This window comes from Chlorocebus sabaeus, chromosome 25 (genome assembly GCF_047675955.1).
Source record: "Chlorocebus sabaeus isolate Y175 chromosome 25, mChlSab1.0.hap1, whole genome shotgun sequence".
Lineage (NCBI taxonomy): Eukaryota > Metazoa > Chordata > Mammalia > Primates > Cercopithecidae > Chlorocebus > Chlorocebus sabaeus.
Genome location: NC_132928.1, coordinates 4,324,263 through 4,345,890, shown reverse-complemented (window position 1 = coordinate 4,345,890; position 21,628 = coordinate 4,324,263). Strand labels below are relative to the sequence as shown.

The following is a 21,628-nucleotide window of genomic DNA, read 5'->3' as shown; positions in this document are numbered from 1 at the left end:
CGCTGGCGCTGGGAGTTGGAGACTGGAGCTGTTCCTATTTGGCCATCTTGCTCCGCCCCCATATTTACCCTTAAGTACTCTTTTAATGGTCTTTTTTAGCAGTATTGTAAATGGTATTGTTTTGTTTCTTTCTTTTTGAGGTAGTTCATTGTTGGCTTATAGAAATGTGACTAATTTTTGTATATTGAGTTTGTATCTTACAACTTTATTGCATTCAGTCATTAGTTCTAACAGTCTTTTGGTGGCATCTTTAGGGTCTCTATTAATAAGATCATGTCATCAGCAAATAGACAATTTCACTTCTTCTTTTCCTATTCTGATGCCTTTTATTTCTTTCCTTGCCTAATCGCTTTGGCTGGGACTTCCAGTTCTATGTTGAAAAGAAGTAGTGAGAGTGGGTATCCTTGTCTCGTTCCTGATCATAGAGGAATAGATTTCAGCTTTGGACCACTGAGTATGATGTTAGCTGTGATATATCATACTTGGCCCTTTATTGTGTTTAAGTACATTCCTTCTATACTTACCTAAGCTGTTGAGAATTTTTTATGAAAAGGTATTCAATTTTGTCAAATGCTTCATCTGTATTTATTAAGATGACCTTATAGTTTTTGTCTTTCATTCTGTTAATATGGAATATCACATTTATTGATTTGTGCATGTTGAATCATACATGAAATTATCTTAGGGATAAAACCCGCTGGATCATGATGAATAATCCCTTTTTTTTATTATTATACTTTAAGTTCTAGGGTACATGTGCACAATGTGCAGATTTGTTACATATGTATACATGTGTCATGTTGGTGTGCTGCACCCATCAACTCATCAGTACCATCAACTCGTCATTTACATCACGTATAACTCCCAATGCCATCCCTACCCCCTACCCCCTCCCCATAATAGTGTGTGATGTTACCCTTCAGGAGTCCAACTAATCTCATTGTTCAATTCCCACCTATGAGTGAGAACATGTGGTATTTGGTTTTCTGTTCTTGCAATAGTTTCCTGAGAATGATGGTTTCCAGCTGCATCCATGTCCCTACAAAGGACACAAACTCATCCTTTTTTATGGCTGCATAGTATTCCATGGTGTATATGTGCCACATTTTCTTAATCCAATCTGTCACTGATGAACATTTGGGTTGATTCCAAGTCTTTGCTATTGTGAATAGTGCTGCAATAAACATACGTGTGCATGTGTCTTTATAGCAGCATGATTTATAATCGTTTGGGTATATACCCAGTAATGGGATGGCTGAGTCAAATGGTATTTCTAGTTCTAGATCCTTGAAGAATCGCCACACTGTTTTCCACAATGGTTGAACCAGTTTACAATCCCATCAACAGTGTAAAAGTGTTCCTATTTCTCCACATCCTCTCCAGCACCTGTTGTTTCCTGACTTTTGAATGATTGCCATTCTAACTGGTGTGAGATGGTATCTCATTGTGGTTTTGATTTGCATTTCTCTGATGGCCAGTGATGATGAGCATTTTCTCATGTATCTGTTGGCTGTATGCATGTCTTCTTTTGAGAAATGTCTGTTCATATTCTTTGCCCACTTTTTGATGGGGTAGTTTGTATTTTTCTCATAAATTTGTATGAGTACTATGTAGGTTCTGGATATTAGCCCTTTGTCAGATGAGTAGATTGCAAAAACTTTCTCCCATTCTGTAGGTTGCCTGTTCACTCTGATGGTAGTTTCATTTGCTGTGCAGAAGCTCGTTAGTTTAATTAGATCCCATTTGTCAATTTTGGCTTTTGTTGCTGTTGCTTTTGGTGTTTTAGACATGAAGTCCTTGCACATGCCTATGTCCTGCATGGTATTACCTAGGTTTTCTTCTAGGGTTTTTATGGTATTAGGTCTAACATTTAAGTCTCCAATCCATCTTGAATTAATTTTCATATAAGGAGTAAGGAAAGGATCCAGTTTCAGCTTTCTACTTATGGCTAGCCAATTTTCCCAGCACCATTTATTAAATAGGGAATCCTTTCCCCATTTCTTGTTTCTCTCAGGTTTGTCAAAGATCAGATGGCTGTAGATGTGTGGTATTATTTCTGAGGACTCTGTTCTGTCCTATTGGTCTATATCTCTGTTTTGGTAACAATATCATGCTGTTTTGGTTACTGTAGCCTTGTAGTATAGTTTGAAGTCAGGTAGCGTGATGCCTCCAGCTTTGTTCTTTTGGCATAGGATTGTCTTGGCAATGCGGCCTCTTTTTTGGTTCCATATGAACTTTAAAGTAGTTTTTTCCAATTCTGTGAAGAAAGTCATTGGTAGCTTAATGGGAATGGCATTGAATCTATAAATTACCTTGGGCAGTATGACCATTTTCACGATTTTGATTCTTCCTATCCATGAGCATGGATCTTTTATTTGATCGTGTCCTCTTTTATTTCACTGTGCAGTGGTTTGTAGTTCTCCTTGAAGAGGTCCTTTACATCCCTTTTAAGTTGGATTCCTAGGTATTTTATTCTCTTTGAAGCTATTATGAATGGAAGTTCATTCATGATTTGACTCTCTGTTTGTCTGTTACTGGTGTATAAGAATGCTTGTGATTTTTGCACATTAATTTTGTATCCTGAGACTTTGCTGAAGTTGCTTATCAGCTTAAGGACATTTGGGGCTGAGACAATGGGGTTTTCTAAATATAGAATCATGTCATCTGCAAACAGGGACAATTTGACTTCTTCTTTTCCTTACTGAATCCCCTTGATTTCTTTCTCTTGCCTGATTGCCCTAGCCAGAACTTCCAACACTATGTTGAATAGGAGTGGTGAGAGAGGGCATCCCTGTCCTGTGCCAGTTTTCAAAGGGAATGCTTCCAGTTTTTGCCCATTCAGTATGATATTGGCTGTGGGTTTGTCATAAATAGCTCTTATTATTTTGAGATATGTTCCATCAATACCGAATTTATTGAGAGTTTTTAGCATGAAGGGCTGTTGAATTTTGTCAAAGGCCTTTTCTGCATCTATTGAGATAATGATGTGGTTTTTGTCGTTGGTTCTGTTTATATGCTGGATTATGTTTATTGATTTGCATATGTTGAACCAGCCTTGCATCCCAGGGATGAAGCCCACTTGATCATGGTGGATAAGCTTTTTGATGTGCTGCTGGATTCGGTTTGCCCGTATTTTATTGAGGATTTTTGCATCGATGTTCATCAAGGATATTGGTCTAAAATTCTCTTTTTTTGTTGTGTCTCTGCCAGGCTTTGGTGTCAATATGATGTTGGCCTCGTAAAATGAGTTAGGGAGGATTCCCTCTTTTTCTATTGATTGGAATAGTTTCAGAAGGAATGGTACCAGCTCTTCCTTGTACCTCCGGTAGAATTCGGCTGTGAATCCATCTGGTCCTGGACTTGTTTTGGTTGGTAGGCTATTAATTATTGCCTCAATTTCAGAGCCTACTATTGGTCTATTCAGGGATTCAACTTCTTCCTGGTTTAGTCTTGGAGGGTGTATTTGTCCAGGAAATTATCCATTTCTTCTAAGTTTTCTAGTTTATTTGCATAGAGCCGTTTATAGTATTCTCTGATGGTAGTTTGTATTTCTGTGGGGTCAGTGGTGATATCCCCTTTATCATTGTTTATTATGTCTATTTGATTCTTCTCTCTTTTCTTCTTTATTATTCTTGCTAGTGGTCTATCAATTTTGTTGATCTCTTCAAAAAAACAACTCCTGGATTCATTGATTTTTTGGAGGGTTTTTTGTGTCTCTTATCTCCTTCAGGTCTGCTCTGATCTTAGTTATTTCTTGCCTTCTGCTAGCTTTTGAACATGTTTGCTCTTGCTTCTCTAGTTCTTTTAATTGTGATATTAGGTTGTCAATTTTAGATCTTTCCAGCTTTCTCTTGTGGGCATTTAGTGCTATAAATTTCCCTCTACACATTGCTTTAAATGTGTCCCAGAGTTTCTGGTATGTTGTATCTTTGTTCTCATTGGTTTCAAAGAACATCTTTATTTCTGTCTTCATTTCATTATATACCCAGTAGTCATTAAGGAGCAGGTTGTTCAGTTTCCATGTCATTGAGCGGTTTTGATTGATTTTCTTAGTCCTGAGTTATGGTTTGATTGCACTGTGGTCTGAGAGACAGTTTGTTATAATTTCTGTTCTTTTACATTTGCTGAGGAGTGCTTTACTTCCAACTATGTGGTCAATTTTGGAATACGTGTGATGTGGTGCTGAGAAGAATGTATATTCTGTTGATTTGGGGTGGAGAGTTCTGTAGATTTCTATTAGGTTCTGTTGGTACAGAGTTGAGTTCAATTCCTGGATATCATTGTTAACTTTCGTCTCGTTGATCTGTCTAATGTTGACAGTGGGGTTTTAAAGTCTCCTATTATTATTGTGTGGGAGTCTAAGTCTCTTTGTAAGTCTCTAAGGACATGCTTTATGAATCTGGGTGCTCCTGTATTGGGTGCATATATATTTAGGATAGTTAGCTCTTCCTGATGAATTGATCCCTTTACCATTATGTAATGGCCTTTTCTCTTTTGATCTTTGATGGTTTAAAGTCTGTTTTATCAGATACTAGGATTGCAACCCCTGCTTTTTGTTTTGTTTTGTTTTGTTTTCCATTTGCTTGGTAAATCTTCCTCCATCCCTTTATTTTGAGCCTATGTGTGTCTCTGCATGTGAGATGGGTCTTCTGAATACAGCAAACTGATGGGTCTTGACTCTTTATCCAATTTGCCAGTCTGTGTCTTTTAATTGGAGCATTTAGTGCATTTACATTTAAGGTTAATATTGTTATGTGTGAACTTGATCCTGTCATTGTGATATTAGCTGGTTATTTTGCTCATTAGTTGATGCAGTTTCTTCCTAGCATTGATGGTCTTTACATTTTGGCATGTTTTTGCAATGGCTGGTACCGATTGTTCCTTTCCATGTTTAGTGCTTCCTTCAGGATCTCTTGTAGGGCAGGCCTGGTGGTGGCAAAATCTCTAAGCATATGCTTCTCTGTAAAGGGTTTTATTTCTCCTTCACTTATGAAACTTAGTTTGGCTGGATATGAAATTCTGGGTTGAAAATTCTTTTAAGAATGTTGAATGTTGGCCCCCACTGTCTTCTGGCTTGTAGAGTTTCTGCCAAGAGATCTGCTATTAGTCTGATGGGCTTCCCTTTGTGGGTAACCCGAGCTTTCTCTCTGGCTGCCCTTAACATTTTTTCCTTCATTTCAACTTTGGTGAATCTGACAATTATGTGTCTTGGAGTTGCTCTTCTCGAGGAGTATCTTTGTGGTGTATGTATTTCCTGAATTTGAATGTTGGCCTGCCTTACTAGGTTGGGGAAGTTCTCCTGGATGATATCCTGAAGAGTGTTTTCCAACTTGGTTCCATTTTCCCCCTCACTTTCAGGCACCCCAATCAGACTTAGATTTGGTCTTTTCACATAATCCCATATTTCTTAGAGGCTTTGTTCATTTCTTTTTCCATTTTTTTTCTCTAGACTTCTCTTCTCACTTCATTTCATTCATTTGATCATCAATCATTGATACTCTTCCAGTTGATTGAGTCTGTTACTGAAGCTTGTGCATTTGTCATGTATTTCTCGTGTCATGATTTTTATCTCTGTAGGTCGTTTATGGCCTTCTCTGCATTGATTATTCTAGTTATTCATTCTTCCATTCTTTTTTCAAGATTTTTAGTTTCTTTGCGCTGGTTACGTAGTTCCTTCTTTAGCTCTGAGAAGTTTGATTGACTGAAGCCTCCTCCTCTCAACTTGTCAAAGTCATTCTCTGTCCAGCTTTGATCCATTGCTGGCGATGAGCTGTGTTCCTTTGGAGGGGAAGATGCACTCTGATTTTTTAAATTTCCAGCTTTTCTGCCCTGCTTTTTCCCCATCTTTGTGGTTTTATCTGCCTTTAGTCTTTGATGCTGGTGATGTGCTGATGGGGTTTTGGTGTGGGTGTCCTTTCTGTTTGTCAGTTTTCCTTCTAACAGTCAGGACCCTCAGCTGTAGGTCTGTTGGAGATTGCTTGAGGTCCACTCCAGACCCTGTTTGCCTGGGTATCAGCAGCAGAGGCTGCAGAAGATAAATATTGCTGAACAGCGAGTGCTGCTGTCTGATACTTGCTCCAGAAGCTTCCTCTCAGGGGTGTACCCTGCCATGTGAGGTGTGTGGTGTCGGTCTGCACCTAGTGGGCGATGTCTCACAGTTAGGCTACTCAGGGGTCAGGGACCCACTTGAGCAGGCAGTCTGTGCATTCTCAGATCTCAACCTCGGTGCTGGGAGATCCACTGCTCTCTTCAAAGCTGTCAGACAGCTGTCAGACTCCACCTGGAGGTGGAGTCTACAGAGTCAAGCAGGCCTCCTTGAGCTGTGGTGGTCTCCACCCAGTTCGAGCTTCCAGGAGGTTTTGTTTACCTACTTAAGCCTCAGCAATGGTGGGTGCCCCTCCCCCAGCCTCACTGCCGCCTTGCAGTTAGATCTCAGACTGCTGTGCTGGCAATGAGGGAGGCTCCGTGGGTATGGGACCCTCCGGGCCAGGTGTGGGATGTAATCTCCTGTTGTGCCGTTTGCTAAGACCCTTGGTAAAGCACAGTAGTAGGGTGGGAGTTCCTCGATTGTCCAGGTGTTGTGTTTCTCAGTTTCCCTTGGCTAGGAAAAGGGATTCCTTTCCCCCTTGCACTTCCCAGGTGAAGCAGTGCCTCGCCCTGCTTCAGCTCTCGCTGGTCGGGCTGCACCAGCTGACCAGCACCGATTGTCTGGCACTCCCCAGTGAGATGAACCCGGTACCTCAGTTGAAAATGCAGAAATCACCCGCCTTCTGTGTCACTTGCTCTGAGAGCTGGAGGCTGGAGCTGTTCCTATTCAGCCATCTTGCTCCCGACATGAATAATCCTTTTAATGTACTATTTAATTTGGTTTTATTAGTCTTTTGAGGATTTTTGCATCTATGTTCATCATGGATATTGGTGTGTAATTGTCTGTTCTTGTAATGTTCTTTTCTGGCTTTGGTATTAGGATAATGCTGGCCTTGTGAAATGAGTTTGGCAGTATTCCCTCCGTTTCAATGTTTTGGAAGAGTTTGAGAAGGAGGGGTGTTAGTTCTCTTTTAAATGATTGGTAGAATTCAGCATAAACCTTCCAATTTTGGGCTTTTCTTTAATGGGACACTTTATTACTGATTCAATCTCTTTACTATGATCAGCCATTCCTATTTTCTATTTAGAAGAAAATATTTACTTTTCAAAAGTATTGACAACTAGATTCATTTTTTTAAATGAGAAATTCTGCCCATGGCCATACCACCCTGAAAGTGCCCAATCTTGTCTAAATGAGAAATTCTTATATTTATTTTTAAAATAATCAAATTTTAAGTCTTTTCTTGATATAAAGGGCAGCTATAAACTATTTTCTTCTTGAAAAATGCACCTAAAACATACAAATAAAGCTTTGCATAATATTGATTTTTGTTGCCTTAGAAATATGTGTCCTTATCAAATGTAAAAATACTCTATTCTTCTTTTGTGAAGTGGCTGTTGATGTCACTTGCCCACCTTTTAATGTTTTGGTTTTGGTTTTTTCTTGCTAATTTATTTGAGTTCCTTGTAGATTATGGATATTAGTCCTTTGTCAGATGCATAGTTTGCAAATGTTTTCTCCCGTTCTGTTTTCACAGGTTGTCTGTGTACTCTGTTTATTATTTCTTTTGCGGTGCAGAAGCTTCTTAGTTTAATTAGGTTCCATTTATTTATTTTAGTTTTTGTTGCATTTGCATTTAGTGTCTTAGTCATAAATTCTTTGTGTAGACCAATGTCCAGAAGAGTTTTTGCTAGGTTTTTTTCTAGAATTCTATGGTTTCAGGTCTTACTTTCAAGTCTTTAATCCATCTTGAGATAATTTCTGCACACAGTAAGAGACAGGAATCCAGTTTCATTCTTCTATATGTGGCTATCCAATTTTCCCAGCACCATTTTTGAATAGAGTGTATTTCCCCAGTGTATGTTTTTGTCTGATTTGTCAAAAATCAGTTGGTTGTAAGTATTTGGCTTTATTTCTGGGTTCTCTGTTTTGTTCCATCAATCTATGTGTCTACTTTTATACCAGTACATCCTGTTTTGATTACTATAGCCTTGTAGTATAATCTGAAGTTGGGTAATGTGATGACTCTAAGTTTTTTCTTTTTGCTTAGGATTGCTTTTGCTATTCAGTGTGTCTTTGATTCCATATAAATCTTAGTATTTTTTTAATCCTGTGAAAAATGACACTGATCTTTTTGTAAGAATTGCATTAAATCTGTAGATTGCTTTGGGCAGTATGGTCATCAAATGTTAAAATGCTCTTGACAAATAACTTTGTCTCTGTCATTCTATTTGTTTCTTCCTGAAGAAAAAAAAGAACAAAAAATAAATCTACCTTATGCAAATAAAATGAAAAAATTTTTGAGTACCTAAGTCTGTTAAAATATTAGAGAAGCCTTGCATATATCCTCCTATGCAAGATATATGTATATAGAAACATGTCAACGTTAACATAACCAAAACATAACTATTGATTTCTCTTCCAAACCTATCCTTCCTCTAGTACTACTTATCTCAATAAATGGGACCCAGTTATTCAAGCCTGAGACCTGGGAATCATCTTTTAATTTCCCCCTTTCCTCTCACCAACCTATCTCTTATAGCCCATCTGATTATCCCTAGGTCCCCATTTTTGCCCTGCACTACATCTAATATTCTACTAGTAATGTCTGTTCTATCTTCACATATATCTTTATTTCCTCTATTTCTTTTCCAATGCCTCTTTTAGTCCCAGCCACCATCATCTATGTCTTACACTAATGATTTTGGAATAGAATCCTACTACACTTAAATAAGGCCTTAAACATCTGAGAAATAATTTTGAAATATTTAATACCATAACAATCTTTCTTTAAGTATCATAAATAATGGAGACTGGAAAAAAGTAAGTTTTACTGTATACCCAATATTTAAGCTGAAGTGAGTTTTAACAATAAAGAAAGACAACTATTTTCTATCAAACTTAAGAAAAACAAACACATAGAAACAAGACCAAAATAAGATGAATGGGTCTTTGCTGAGTGATCCATAAGTCAAAACACATTTATAAAGGGACATGTGAGATAATGGCTTACTATTCAGAGAACATATCCAACCATCTGGCATCCTAGGAATTTGCCCAGTTTGTTTTATAAAGTTAGCTTATTTTTTGTTCAGTTTGGTATAAGTTCTAATGGTGACACTAATTTCATCTGTAAAAGTGGAAACAGAAAAAAAATTTCTTGTGAGAGAAGTAAAATTCACAATATGCTGTTACTTTTTTGTTGTTGTTTAATACACCTATTATGGTAAATAAACTAATTTTGAATCCTTAAAATATTTCATTCCAGTAGCCTGAAACAGAATATCAGCATCTTGATTCCTGAAACTCATAAGACAGCAACTGGAAGTTCAAGTATGTATTGTAGTACAGTTTCAAAGCTATGCTATGTTTCAAAACTTCACAACCATGTGTATATTATTTCTTACATTCATGAATCTTGCAATAATAGTTTCAATTGGTAATTTAAAATAAAAAGTCTCAAAAAATATCCCACACCCTCTCAAACTGTTCTGTCCTACTCAAAAGTTAGAATGGTTCTGGTAGAGGAGTATTACATCTGCTGATATAATAGATATATTACCTGATACCTGGTGGATATATCAGTGGAACAGTAGACTAAGTCTAGAAGTAACTAAAGGCAATATCTGTCTATTCTACTCTTTGATGCTTTTACATACACTGCAATAGAAAAGGTATGATTCTGTAGGACTTCTCAAGTCAGGCCATGCAATAAATGCATGTGGAGTTTCAGGAGCCTCATTCTTGAAAATTCTGACTCAGTAGTTTTGGGAACAGCAACTCCAATTCTCAAGTGGAAAAGACGGGATGGCCTAGAGATAACTAGAAAGGGGAAGGATGCCAGACCACCAAATCTTGCCAGAAGAGGTTTTGGTTTTGTTTTCACTTTTAAGTTGCTATAGCTATAGCCTACCCTCTGGATGATCCTCACTCAGGGAATATACCCTAATTTTAATGCCATTGGTGCAGACAACTGCATGCTGCTTTTAGATCTTAAAAAGTTATATGTGTCTATCATGCATAAATGTATGGAGGACTTTTGAGCTTTTGTACTGTTGCATTTGGTTGCAAAGAGACGCTATTTACCATAAAACAGCAAAGAAATATTCCAAAGTTCTACTGGAGTAATTTCTTGAAAATGACAACAAAATAGTAAAATTATGTAATTTTCAAATTTCATGACACATTAAAATAAAGCAAAAATATTCTTAAAGTGTCTTGAATTTGTTTTCTTTCCATATTTGGCATCACAGGTAATCCCACTAAAAAGTCAGACGTTAGAACTGATAAAAAGTTACTTAAAAATCATGGTCATAAAGGAGTTGTAGTCTCTACAATAAATTTTAGCACCAATATGACAGCCGCCAAAACCAAGGAGATGATTCTTAAGAAGTTAATAAGAAGAACTAAAGATACTCTTGGAGCACCAAAAAACAACAGGGTAAAATATGTCTCATACCTGTTCAATAATCTGCTTAGGCTATTCAAGTGATAGTTTATTTTAATTAATACTAATCAGAAGGAAAATATTTGTATAACACACACTTTTGAGCATCCTAGAAGATGCAATGTATAACAGAAACTTTGATTTTCAAATCAATATTATTTGATTTCCAGTATATTGAATTACACTGATTTAGAATTATTAAGGTCAAAAGAAGCTACTGAAATCTTGCTAAAGATAAGTAGACTGGAAAATGTGTTAGATGCCAACTGCTTTGTTACTATATATTCTACCACACTTTCTTCCTGTGACCATGGGTTGGGACTCTAAGAGTTTCAATTCAATTTCAGGAGCTTAAGGATTTGCTTCAGATTTCCTTGATTTTAAATGAAGATACAGATAAACTTGGTCTTTGCCTACATGGGTAAACTTTAGGGATTTTGAAAAGGTGAATAACTGAGCAACCTAATCTCACCAATAGAAAATGCAAGCAAGAGAAATTTCAGTCAGTTTGTGATACAAAAGGGGAAAAACTGAGTGTCTTACTAAAAAATATATATTTTATATATAAAATTATATTTTACAGTTACAAATTAGGTAATTAGGTAATTCCAATCTTATATTTTACAGTTACGAATTAGGTAATTAGGTAATTCCAATCATATGTCTATTTGTGGGTTTTTTACCTTGCTTGTTTTGCAAAAATAAATACAGTCTAAAGGAACTAGTGCACACAGAGATTACAATCAGTACACCTCAGTGCACAATATTTTCAAAGGTAGACATTAACACAGGTTTAAAATTTGGAAATGTATCTGAATTTTCTGCTTATTGATCATGACAACAGCACTTGCAGCAGAATTTTTTAAGTCTGGTTCCAGATGATAGCCTTATTCCTCCTAAACCAGGGTGCATATGGAATAAATAGCTAAATACTACGATAGTGCCTGGCCAATAGTAGGCACTCAGTAAGTAAATCTTGAATGAATAATAGTCATGTTCCTGTGTAATAACCATAATTATATTGCTTTATCCATTATCAAATATATTTATAACTATTGTCAGATATAATTTTTATTTTTATAGATCTATAGAAGGTGAATAAAATGTTTGCTATTTTGAAAACCTATTGTTTTTAAAAATCATATCTTCCAAATAGAATTAGGTCTGCTGTTTTTAAATAGAAAATTAGACATGTTATTACACCTGATTTTGTGTTTACTCTATAGCATAATATTCCTAATTTGTGCTTACCCCAACCGTAATATTCCAAATTCATAATTTAAAGAAAGGTATACTAATGTATATTTTAAAACTTTTTGTCTTTCTTAAGATTATAGTATTTATTGATGATATGAATATGCCAGTATCGGATACGTATGGAGCACAACCACCCCTGGAATTGATAAGACAATTGTTAGATTTGGGAGGGGTTTATGATACTGCAAAAAATACATGGAAGGTATAGTATATACTAAGATTTTGTTCACATTAAATATTGTTTCTTACACTAAATTAAACGTTTATAACAATGTTGAGTGAATTACTTGAGAAAGTTAGAAATTCTGGCCATATGGACATGTTAAGCAAAGTTGAGACCCTAAACTAACTATATTAATCATATATTTGCAATTAGGTCCATGGGTTTATAGAAATCTTAATTTTAATAGGTTTAAATCTTAGTAAAAATTGCATGTATGTCCTCGAGATTTGGTTTCTGAGTCAAATAATGCTCATTATTGTTAACTGTATCAGTAGTTAATCAAATTTTTCAAGGCATCAAATTTTAGTTAGTTGTGAGAAAAGCCAGTAAAAATGTGGCCCACCATATACATCCGTAATGTCTGTATAAGGCTAGTCTATATCTTTATCTTAAGACCACAGATACAGCATTTTCAGAAATATCACAGTCAAAAAAAAATTCCCAACGAGATATTTCTGTGCAATTATTTTTGTTACATTCAAACTAAATCAGAATGGCTTTTTTTTTTTTTTTTTCCGAGATAATGTCTTGCTCTGTCACCAGGTTGGAGTGAGGTGGCGCTATCTCCACTCACTGCAAACTCCACCTCCCAGGTTCATGCCATTCTCCTGCCTCAGCCTCCCGAGTGGCTGGGACTACAGGCACCCGCCACCACGCCCAGCTAATTTTTTGTAATTTTAGTGGAGAGGGGGTTTCACCGTGTTAGCCAGCATGGTCTCGATCTCCTGACCTCGTGATCCACCTGCCTTGGCCTCCCAAAATGCTGAGATTATAGGCGTAAGCCACCACACCTGGCCAGAGTGGCTTACTTTTTAAAAAAAATATAGAAATTCAAATGCACTTTTCTCCCTGTTTGGGTCTTTATCTGGAAATCATAAGCCCTATATTTCAGACCTCTTTAACTTTACTTAAACTTTCTAGGCCTCAGATTCCTCATCTATAAAATACAGCAGTTGCATTACAAATGGTTTCATGTCTCAGACAAACTTGGGCCCAGGATCCTGAATAAGGCAATCTAGCATGTGAGGGCTATCAGGTCAGATGTCAGTCAGACTGAAACAACCCACAAGCCAAGGCAGAGGGGAAGAATCCAGGTGCAGCCCACCAGGGAGAATCCAGGAGACTAGAAAAAAGAGAAGGCAAGAAATAGGGTCTAGAATGCCCAGCCAGAACAAGTTCCCTGAACTGACCAAAAATAGTCACAGCAGGCCTTTTATGGGATTGCTGTGGCCTTGAGCCTGGATATAAGCAGGAAAAAAGCCTGGCCATTCTAGAGGCACACTCAATTGGCTCTTCTGATTTCTCACTTATCACCAGAAGCCTCTTTGCTAACCTCAATAACATATTGCTATTTTTGTGTTTTGTTTTGTTTTGTTTTAAATCAATAAGCGAAATCCATGATATAAACACAACGAAACACAAAAACCACATGATTATCTCAATAGATGCGGAAAAGGCCTTTGACAAAATTCAACAGCCCTTCATGCTAAAAACTCTCAATAAATTAGGTGTCGATGGGACATATCTCAAAATAATAAGAGTTATTTATGACAGACCCACAGCCAATATCATACTAAATGGGCAAAAACTGGAAACATTCCCCTTGAAAACTGGCACAAGACAGGGATGCCCTCTCTCACCACTCATATTCAACATAGTGTTGGAAGTTCTGGCCAGGGCAATCAGGCAAGAGAAATAAATAAAGGGTATTCAATTAGGAAAAGAGCAAGTCAAATTGTCCCTGTTTGGAGATGACATGATTATATATTTAGAAAACCCCATTGTCTCAGCCCAAAATCTCCTTAAGCTGATAAGCAACTTCAACAAAGTCTCAGGATACAAAATCAGTGTGCAAAAATCACAAGCATTCCTATATACCAATAACAGACAAACAGAGAGCCAAGTCATGACTGAACTCCCATTCACAATTGCTTCAAAGAGAATAAAATACCCAGGAATCCAACTTACAAGGGATGTGAAGGACCTCTTCAAGGAGAACTACAAACCACTGCTCAATGAAATAAAAGAGGACACAAACAAATGGAAGAACATTCCATGCTCATGGATAGGAAGAATCAATATTGTGAAAATGGCCATACTGCCCAAGGTAATTTATAGATTCAATGCCATCCCCATTAAGCTACCAAGGACTTTCTTCACAGAATTGGAAAAAACTACTTTAAAGTTCATATGGAACCAAAAAAGAGGCCGCATTGCCAAGACAATCCTATGCCAAAAGAACAAAGCTGGAGGCATCACGCTACCTGACTTCAAACTATACTACAAGGCTACAGTAACCAAAACAGCATGATATTGTTACCAAAACAGAGATATAGACCAATGGAACAGAACAGAGCCCTCAGAAATAATACCACACATCTACAACCATCTGATCTTTGACAAACCTGACAAAAACAAGAAATGGGGAAAGGAGTCCCTATTTAATAAATGGTGCTGGGAAAACTGGGTAGCCATAAGTAGAAAGTTGAAACTGGATCCCTTCCTTACTCCTTATACAAAAATTAATTCAAGATGGATTAGAGACTTAAATGTTAGACCTAAAGCCATAAAAACCCTAGAAGAAAACCTAGGTAATACCATTCAGGACATAGGCATGGACAGGGACTTCATGTCTAAAACACCAAAAGCCATGGCAACAAAAGCCAAAATTGACAAATAGGATCTAATTAAACTAAAGAGCTTCTCCACAGCAAAAGAAACTACCATCAGAGTGAACAGGCAACCTACAGAATGGGAAAAAATTTTTGCAATCTACTCATCTGACAAAGGGCTAATATCCAGAACCTACAAATAACTTAAACAAATTTATGAGAAAAAAGCAACCCCATCAAAATGCGGGCAAAGGATATGAACAGACGCTTCTCAAAAGAAGACATTTATGCAGCCAATAGACACATGAAAAAATGCTCATAATCACTAGCCATCAGAGAAATGCAAATCAAAACCACAATGAGATACCATCTCACACCAGTTAGAATGGCAATCATTTAATGTGGAAAAATAGGAACACTTTTACACTGTTGGTGGGATTGTAAACTTGTTCAACCATTGTGGAAGACAGTGTGGCAATTCTTCAAGGATCTAGAACTAGAAATACCATTTGACCCAGTCATCCCATTACTGGGTATATACCCAAAGGATTATAAGTCATGCTGCTATAAAGACACAGGCACATGTATGTTTATTGTGGCACTATTCACAATAGCAAAGACTTGGAACCAACCCAAATGTCCATCAAAGACTGGATTAAGAAAATGTGGCACATATACACTATGGAATACTATGCAGCCATATAGAAGGATGAGTTCATGTCCTTTGTAGGGACATGGATGCAGCTGGAAACCATCATTCTGAGCAAACTTATCGCAAGAACAGAAAACCAAACACCGCGTGTTCTCACTCATAGGGGGGAATTGAACAATGAGATCACTTGGACACAGGAAGGGGATCATCACACACCGGGGCCTGTTGTTGAGTAGGCATAGGGGGAAGGGATAGCATTAGGAGATACACCTAATGCAAATCACGAGTTAATGGGTGCAGCACACCAACACGGCACATGTATACATATGTAACAAACCTGCACGTTGTACACATGTATCCTAGAACACAAAGTATAATTTTAAAAAAATAATAAAAAGCATAATTTACAAGAGGAAAAAAAAAACCCATTGTCTCAGCCCAAAATCTCCTTAAACTGATAAGTAACTTCAGCAAAGTCTCAGGATACAAAATCAATGTGCAAAAATCACAAGCATTCCTATACACCAATAACAAACAGAGAGCCAAATCATGAGTGAAATCCCATTCACAATTGCTTCAAAGAGAATAAAATACCTAGAAATCCAACTTACAAGGGATGTGAAGGACCTCTTCAAGGAGAATTACAAACCACTGCTCTTTAAAATAAAAGAGGACATAAACAAATGGAAGGACATCCCATGCTCATGGTTAGAAAGAATCAATGTCATGAAAATGGCCATACTACCCAAGGTAATTTATAGATTCAATGCCATCCCCATCAAGCTACCAATGACTTTCTTCATAGAATTGGAAAAAACTACTTTAAAGTTTATACAGAGCCAAAAAAGAGCCCGCATTGCCAAGAGAATCCTAAGCCAAAAGAACAAAGCTGGAGGCATCACGCTACCTGACTTCAAAGTATACTACAAGGCTACAGTAACCGTGGGTGCAGCACACCAAAATGGCACATGTATACGTAGGTAACAAACCTGCACCTTGTGCACATGTACCCTAGAACTTAAAGTATAATAATTTTTTTAGAAAGGACCATTTCCTGATGACATTTAGAAAGCCTTCAAGAAATAACATATCTTGAAATTATATTTTAGGTTGTGTTATTTCTAAGATAGATTTCTATTACCACTGTAATCTTTGTTTTTGCAATAAATAGTAATTAAATATTTTTGTCTAAATGTTTTTAAATGTTTTGTTTAATTTGGAACAATGACGTAGGTACATACTTCACTTCCTATAGATGCATTCAGTTACTCTTCCTTGTTATCCTTATCACAGAATATTCAAGATCTGTCTATAGTTGCAGCTTGTGTTCCAGTTGTGAATGATATCAGCCCACGTCTTCTCAAACACTTTTCCATGCTGGTATTACCTCATCCTTCACAAGACATCTTATGTACTATTTTCCAGGTAACACATCTAGTTCATTTTCTACTGAAAAAAATTAATTTCCCAGAATAAGGAAAAATACGAGAACTTAAATCCACTAATATTGAAAGAAAATTACTTTAAGGGGACAGATTTTATTTCCCCCTATGTTTTCTGTACTATTATAATTTGGTTCTACATATCAAAAGCATAAATTATTATGTGTAAAATAAACACTTGTGGTGTATGTGCAATGCACGTTAAAATGTAGATTTTAGGACTTTATCCTCAGAGATTCTGATCCAGTATATCTGGCATGGCATGCAGAAATCTGCATTTTTAACACACATACCCTGGTTTTTGCCAGAATTGATTTGCTCTTTTCATTTTCTTATGGAATAAAAAAATGCTACACAAACTATTACCTCGGTCTGAATTGGCATACAGGTAGACTTTCTTCTAAAACAGGATTTTTCTCAGGTGTGAACTATTTACCAACTGTATCAGAATTACCAAGTGCTTTTTGAAAACTTGAATTTAAAAATGAATCTTTAAATTTTATATTAAAGAAGAAAGAAAGATTCGTGTTGAAGAATTTCATAATCTTGCTTAAAATTTATTTTTCTAGTTACACTAGATTTCAAGTTGAGTCATCTTTCCAGTAAGATATTTCAGAATTTTTCGAAGAATGTATACCTGTATAATCAATCCAGACTGAGGTAATAGTTTTGTCAGTTTACACGTCCCGTAACATCTCATGGAGAGCAAGGAGATGGAAGAATTCCCAGCACACCTGGTGTATATGGAGGGGAAGCATAAATTGTCCCCAGAGAAAACGTATCACATCCTTTCAGACCATTCAACATACTAGAACCAATTGGAATTTTCTCTAGTTTGCAACCCCTAGAGTGTTTTGTTTTGTTTTCACTAATCTACTGTGCTATGTTAAATGGATTTTAATTTTAACATTTAATGAAATTAATCCTCCATTATAGTACACAAGTCTGCTTTTTAGTGGAAGTAGTCAATACCTAAAATTTTTGGCAAACTAAATTATAACATTTCTTTTTAAAGGCTCATTTGGGAATTTATTTCTCCATCAATAACTTCATACCTGAAGTTCAGAAAAGTAAGGATCAGATAATATCTTGTTCCCTAGCTATATACCATCAAGTACGTCAGAATATGTTACCAACTCCAACAAAATGTCACTACATGTTTAATCTTCGAGATATGTTTAAGGTTTGTTTTAATGTTCATTCTCTAGTTTGTTTTTTAAATATAAGTTGCTCTCTCTCATACTGTCAACATTAGATTGTTAGAAGGGGAAAAAAGGGAAATGAATGTTGGTTAGTTTTGCTATTTATTAGTAGCTTATCCCATGAGTTTGTTGAAGAAAATTGTTAAAACAATTCCGAGCAAATAATTCAATGATGAAATCCCTAAGAGTGTTAGAATATTGGCTAAGATCCTCAGCAGAGAAAGAAGTGACAAGGTTATAACACAGATTTGGGGTTTGCTTTATTTCTGAGATTTTATTGTGGCTGTCAGAAAACGAAAGCATGTATGCATTTCATAAACATGCTTGAATTTTCACAGATTTTGCCAACAGTGCTGACTTAGTTATCAGCCATGGCCAAAGAATTTTCAAAATTGAAATGTTAAGAAAATCAATTCTTGAATTTGATATCTTTCTCCCCTGACTGTGGGACTTTAGCCCTAAATAGCACACATAATCTGTCAAATGGGCTGTAACATTTTTAATCCACATTTAGAATGCTAAAACATATTAACATTAGGAAGTACCTCGATATCACCTGCAACACCCTGCCTCCATGTCAGCACTGTAGTGGAGACTCCCATCCTAGCAAGGCCTCCATTAGATGTCGCTGAGGAGTCCCCGAGTCCCCCTCCCTCTAAGAGTGATTCCAAACCAATTTTCCCTATCTTATCACTTTCCCATCTCATCAAAACTTCAGATTATCACTTGCAGAAATTCACAATTCTTACCTTGGATAATTGCTTCTATTTTTATGGATCATAAACCTGCAAAAATTGAGCCTTCGCTTCACATACTACCCTGCTAATTTTTTTTAATGTTATTTTTAAATCCCTAACAGCTTCTCCTGGGATTGCTGCAAGCTGACAGGACTGTTATTAACTCCAAAGAGATGGCTGCTCTGCTCTTTGTTCATGAAGTCACCCGAGTATTTCATGATCGCTTAATTGATTTCACTGATAAAAGCCTTTTCTATCGGTTGCTTTCAAAGGAACTTGAGAACTATTTTCAGGTAAATTTACATTTTAAAAATTTTAAAAATTACTGGCCGGGCGAAGTGGCTCATGCCTGTAATCCCAGCACTTTGGGAGGCCGAGGCGGGCGGATCATGAAGTCAGGAGATTGAGACCATCCTGGCTAACACGTGAAACCCCGTCTCTACTAAAAACACAAAAAATTAGCCGGGCGTGGTGGCGGGCATCTGTAGTCCCCGCTACTCGGGAGGCTGAGGCAGAACGGCGTGAACCCGGGAGGAGGAGCTTGCAGTGAGCCAACATCAGGGCACTGCACTCCATCCTGGGCAACAGAGCAACTCCATCTCAAAACAACAACAACAAAAATTGTTTTAAGTGGATTATTGGGCAAAATATGTTGCTTCATGAAAGTCCTCAAAAATTTATATAATACTGAAAGAAATGTAATTGTATTAACAATTCCATTTCCACTTGAAAATGTCTAAAACTATAGATATGCTGGAGAGGATAAAATCATTGATGCCTTTGCGCATGCTTTTGGCCCCTTAGCAACCTCAAAACTATTCATTTTTCTCCAGGACTCACAGAACTCTCCACTCTCTTGATACCTCAGCAAGATTCCTCATCCTCCTCCATCCCTTTGAACTTTAGTTTTCTTACTGCCTGTCTTTTAATCTAGGTCACAAAGGAATGTGTTTCAATAAACTGATCACACTAAAAGAATGTGACTCAATGGAGCAGTGATCTAGGCTCCATTACTAGAATTTTTTGCCATCTCCTTTCAAGAGAATTAAGGAGAACATTTCCTTCCCAAAGGTGGACTCTTTTCTTTTTCTGTCTTCTCTGGTGGTGCCAGCTTCATTCTTCTCATTAACAAAGCCCAGGAAATATGAACATATGTGTGAGTGTGTCTTTATGATAAAACAATTTATATTCCTTTGGAGATATACCCACTAATGGGATTGCTGGGTCAAATGGTAGTTCTGTTTCTAGAACTTTTAGGAATCACCACACTGTCTTCCACAATGGTTAAACTAATTTCAGTTCCCACCAACAGTGTATAAGTATTCCTTTTTCTCTGCATCCTCACTAGCATCTGTTATTTTTGACTGTTTAATATTAGCCATTCTGACTGGTGTTTGATGGTATCTAATTGTGGTTTTGATTTGCATTTCTTAAAGACAGCTTATTACTATCTTGGGAGAAGTTCCTAAACTCCCTATAAATGCCAACCATAATTCAGTTTTGAGACTTTACCAGACTAAGGAATAGATACAGAGGCAGTAGAAAATGAGCATGCAAATAGTTAGGGAATTGGATCCTGCCCTAGCAGGGGTCAGTCCTGTGGACAGCAAAAGCGACTACAGTACCCCAAATTCAAGACCATATTGACCAAATCTTTCTTAAGGATGTAAGGATGTAAATTATTCCTGTGAGAATTTCAGTTTATACAGTATCACTTAATTGGTCAGTTGGTTGACTTAAAAAAAAATAAAACTCTAATAATTAATACAATGTGCCAAGCATGGTGTTAAGAGCTTTACATATCATTACTCACTTTAATCTTAATTCATAACACCCTATGATATAGGTCCCGTTATTACGCTCATTTTACAGATGAAGAAACTGAGCAGAGTAAGATTAAGATCTCACCTAAGGTTACCCTGCTAGTTAAGTGGCAGAGTCATTATTCAAACCTAGGATATCTAATGACATATATTTTCAAATTATCATACCATACCACCCCGCAATCTTCAGTTAGCCATTTGCCAAACAAACATCTTCTGAATGCCTATCAAGAATTCTCAGTGCCAGATAGCAAGTGGGATAAGTGCTGAGGACTACCTAGGACTAGCACGGACCCTGCCTCCACGCACATTACAACCTAAAAAGTGCAATACATTTCTGTAAGTGCTATGACAGACCTATGCACACAATATAGTGGTGGAACAAAGGAGGAAACAGTAATTTATTCCGCCTGATTTTAGGAGAGAGGGAGATGGTCAGACTTCAAATAAGAAGTAACCCATGACCTTGGTGTGAAAGATCAGCAAGAATTTGCCAAATAAACAAAGAAAGGACATGTAGAAACTTGCAGAACGGTAGTGGTAAACTAAGGGAAGATTCTTTTTCTCAGATTGTTGCTGGAACCACAAGATATTTCTAGGAACAGGAGTTCTTAACCTGGGATCCACAGACCCTCAAAGGGTTCTTAAATAAAACTATATTCTAATATAATATATTTGGGTTTTTTTATAACCCTTATATTTTGCTATATACATTTTAAAATATTATTCTGAGAAAGGATCCGCAGGCTTCACTGCCAAAAGGAGTTTATAGCACACAAATAAGTTAAGAACAGGTTAGTCCTAGATCCACTGTGCCAGGAGCTTCTTCAACACAGATATATACTATTAGTGTTGATAACAAATAGAATTGTGCTATTAATGATAGTGTTAAATTCTTATCTTGCAATAGATTCAGTGGACCCAAGAAAACCTGATGAATCACTCAACTGTATTTTTGGACTTCTTGGATATAAACAAGACTCATAGAAGAAAGATCTATCAGAATACCAATGACTATAATAAACTTGCCAGTGTACTTAATGAATTCCAAATGAAGTTGGGTTCAATTTCTTTGGAGGTAAACACATATACTATATAAAAATCTGAGGAGTGCTATATATGTATTTATTTTTATATACAAACAA

The 21,628-nt window shown here is 36.8% G+C and overlaps 1 protein-coding gene across 1 annotated transcript in view; it reads left to right on the top strand.

The window, feature by feature from the left end:
- DNAH14 (dynein axonemal heavy chain 14) overlaps positions 1-21,628 on the top strand; it is a 528,962-nt gene that overhangs the window by 360,067 nt on the left and 147,267 nt on the right. The window contains exons 47-53 of the mRNA XM_073011492.1: positions 9,357-9,421; positions 10,342-10,529; positions 11,866-11,994; positions 16,573-16,704; positions 17,737-17,904; positions 18,783-18,953; positions 21,394-21,561. Of these exons, the coding sequence (XP_072867593.1) occupies positions 9,357-9,421; positions 10,342-10,529; positions 11,866-11,994; positions 16,573-16,704; positions 17,737-17,904; positions 18,783-18,953; positions 21,394-21,561 (1,021 nt within the window). The remainder of the gene's footprint in view (positions 1-9,356; positions 9,422-10,341; positions 10,530-11,865; positions 11,995-16,572; positions 16,705-17,736; positions 17,905-18,782; positions 18,954-21,393; positions 21,562-21,628) is intronic.